At 45.4% G+C, this 3431-nt stretch overlaps 1 protein-coding gene across 1 annotated transcript; it reads right to left on the reverse strand.

The window, feature by feature from the left end:
• Positions 1–1988: 1988 nt before the first annotated feature.
• On the reverse strand, positions 1989–3431 carry LOC103712823 (scopoletin glucosyltransferase-like). Its single transcript, XM_008799462.4, has one exon. It carries the CDS (start codon positions 3429–3431, stop codon positions 1989–1991), a length of 1443 nt encoding a protein of 480 aa, XP_008797684.3.

A 3431-nucleotide genomic window follows, 5' to 3' on the forward strand; every position in this document is an offset into this window, starting at 1 on the left:
GAGTACTTAGCTTACTTAAGTACTAGCCTCTCTTAGGTATGTAGGCCTTTTTGACAAGCTTTTCTTAGACACCGTTATTCAATGGATGATTTCACTAGATATTGTTTAATTTTATCCTAAATACAATATTAAGCTAGCTCGTATGAATTAACTAATTTTCGAATTTTCGTTTGAATGGAATCTGGAAATTACTCTATAAGGAGTCCAAATGGAGGTACTAATAAACCTCTTAGAGGTTAGGCAATCTAATATTTTGCTTGAAAAATTAAACACTAAAGTGAAACTAGCAAAAAAGTGTAACAACTAAAATATACTAAATCTTAAGATTTGATACAAATACTAATTTTGAATATGATAATCAGATTTAATGATTTTTGGAGATTAATCTGTGATATCATACCAAGATTGTGCATTCAATATGTGGCAATTATGATATCATACCAAGATTGGGCATGCAATATGTGGCAGTTGTGATATCATACCAAGATTGTACATGCAATATATGGCAATTGTGATATCATACCAAGATTGTGCATTCAATATGTGTCAGTTGTGATATCATACCAAGATTGTGAATGCAATATGCGGCAGTTGTGATATCATACCAAGATTGTGCATGCAATATGTGGCAATTGTGATATCATACACCGATTGTGCATGCAATATGTGGCAAAATGTATAATAAATATTGTAATTTAAAATTTAGTGCTAACAGTACATAAATTTTTCTAGATTGTTAGCCTAGATGCACAAATATAATTAATAAATCAATAATTAAATATTTCTAATATTCAAAAACAGTAAATAAGAAGAATAAACTAGCAAATAATTAACTTGAAAATAGAATAATAAAATGAAGAAAGAGAAAGAAGATGGTCCGTGGATCGAAATATGCTGATGCGTTGTCACAGAAAAGTTTATGCCTCCCACGCACGGGTCTGCTGGCACAGATCTCCTAAAGTTACGATGACCCAGTATAGAACCACGTCTTTTCCGTTAGTGCGCCTCCAGAGAAGAAAGAAGTGCACGTTCACGCTTGCAGATAGCTCAAAAAAAACTTTTAAAAAATTATAAAGAGAAGAAAAATAACCACGTCTTTCCCATCAGTGCGCCTCAAGGGAAGAAATAAGAGCACGTTCACACTTGCAGATAGCTCAAAAGAAACTTAGAGAAATTATAAGAAGAAAAATTTTTCTTTATTTTTTTCCCCAATGATCTCTAGAGCCCTTTTTATATAGGCTCCTGAAATAGAGAGTAGAGAAAATTTTCATTGTGTTTAAAATGATCTCTAGAACCCTTTATATAGGCTCAGGCGCGTCAAAAGAAGCAAACTCTCCTCCTGCAGATTGATGACGTATCTTCTTGTACTCCTTTGATCCTGCAGTTTGTTGCATCTTGGCCGCCCATGCTTCCTTCCTTCTTCGGAGGATCTTTCCATCCTTGCTCTTGCGCGTGGATGCGCAAAACTCGTCATGGTCTGCTTCCTTTGGGGATCTTTCCATGTTTGCTCTCTTACTTGTGGGCGGATGCTTGCCACTTAATCGTTGACCAAGTCAAATGTTTGATTTTTCAAATTTTAAAATAATCCCTACTGCTCCAGCCGCTCGCTGTAATAGCTTGCTTCACCAGCACATTGAGATTGACTGTCTTCATGAATCAATTTGATGGATTGTACCTTCTCCTGCGGGTGGAAAGGAAGTTTCAACATATTTAAGTGAAACAAAGTTCCTTTCTTGAAATACTTTCATAGGAATCACATATTACATAGGGATAATTTTGCATGAAGAGGCAAGGCACGTAACAAGTTCACAAGTTATTCATTACATGCTACTGGTCTACAAAAGAAACAACATTTCCGCGCGAGAAATTATACTTCTAATTTCATGCCACTTAATTCATTAGCAGGAGCTCAGACGTGTAATGGTTATCATGCTCTATGTTGCACGGGAAGCATAGCCCAGCCAATCATGAGCTTAGGCGAAACCAAGTCACTCTCTCACCCGTTTGGGTGCCAGCATCAACTCCTCTATTAGCCTGCTCATGTCCTTGAAAGATGAACCCTCGTCCTCCACGGCTCGTCTTGCTACCTCCCCCAAGCTCCTCGCTCTCGTCCTCCTCCTGTTCGCCTCCTCTCCGCTCCCCATCACCCAATCCACCGCCCTCTCAATCTTCTCACTCTTCACCACGACCTCCTCCCCTTCTCCTGCAATCCTCGCCCCAACTCGGACCCCGATCTCCAACACATCCACCACCAGCTTCTCGTTGAACGACTGATCGGCGAATATCGGCCATGTGACCATCGGCACGCCGGCGCTCACCCCTTCGAGCACCGAGTTCCATCCACAGTGCGTCAAAAAGCCTCCGATCGCCTCGTGGTTCAGTATCAGTATCTGCGGTGCCCATCCTCTTATGATCATGCCCCTCCCCTCGCTCCTCTCCTCGAATTCCTCTGAAAGCCACTCCACCCCCTCAGCACCGTCCGCCCTCACCACCCAAATGAATGCACGCCCGGAGGCCTCGAGGCCCCGTGCGATTTCCCGAAGCTGAGACGTGGTAAATTGGGTAAGGCTGCCAAAGCAAACATAAAGGACCGAGCCGGGCTTCTTGGAGTCCAGCCAAGCCAGACAGCCACCATGGTGGTCTGCAGAAGCTCTCTCCACCTTATCATAGGTGGTGCTCCCGTTGCACAAGGAAACCGGTCCGACACACCACGCCTTCTTTCCAATGATTTTGGTGTAATGCTCGGCATAGTGGAGCTCCATTTCGTAGCAGCTGTTAACTACCACGCCATAGCTCTGGGCTTCGGCCTCATGCATCCTCTCCAAGAGCCTGTTGAAGTCAGTGTTGGTTTTGAGTGGTGTAGGGAGCTGCGATCGTGTCATTTCGATCGGGTGCGGTAGGTCGGGCACGATGAATGGTTCATCATTGCTGGAAACGTTGTCTTGAGGCCTGTAGCGCTCAAGGAGGTGCAGCACGCAGAGGGAGAAGAAACCCATGCCATGGAAGATGAGGCGCGGGATGCCAAGCTCATGGGCGATGTCGGCAGTCCATGGGAGGAACATGTCAGAGATGAGGCAGTCCGGCTGGTGGCCGGCAAGAAGGTGGTGGAGGGGGCCGCGCAGAAGGGCGATGGCGTGGTGAACGCTTTGGAAATCGAGGCGGCCGATCGAAGCGGAGGCATCCCAGCCGTCGGGGAGACCTGTGTCGGCTGGAGGAGGGAGAGGGAGGCAGAGGAGGGAGATGGAATTGGAGTTGGCGCGTTGGATGGCGGAGGTGACAAGAGCAGTATTAGAGGGGGTGGTGATGATCGTGGAGGCCACACCACGGCAGGCAAAGAGCTTGGCCATGTCGAGCATGGGAATCAAGTGGCCGGCGGCCATGTAGGGGAAGAAGAACATGCGGAGCTGGTGGGGGGCGGCTTCTGAGCCCAT

The sequence above is a fragment of the Phoenix dactylifera genome, chromosome 1 (assembly GCF_051530095.1).
Source record: "Phoenix dactylifera cultivar Ajwa chromosome 1, Ajwa_hap1_PhDact_Kaust_v1.1, whole genome shotgun sequence".
NCBI classification, from domain to species: domain Eukaryota; kingdom Viridiplantae; phylum Streptophyta; class Magnoliopsida; order Arecales; family Arecaceae; genus Phoenix; species Phoenix dactylifera.

Excerpts from the sequence above, each read along its gene's own strand:
- LOC103712823 (XM_008799462.4), bottom strand. The coding sequence starts at position 3,431 with ATGGGCTCAGAAGCCGCCCCCCACCAGCTCCGCATGTTCTTCTTCCCC.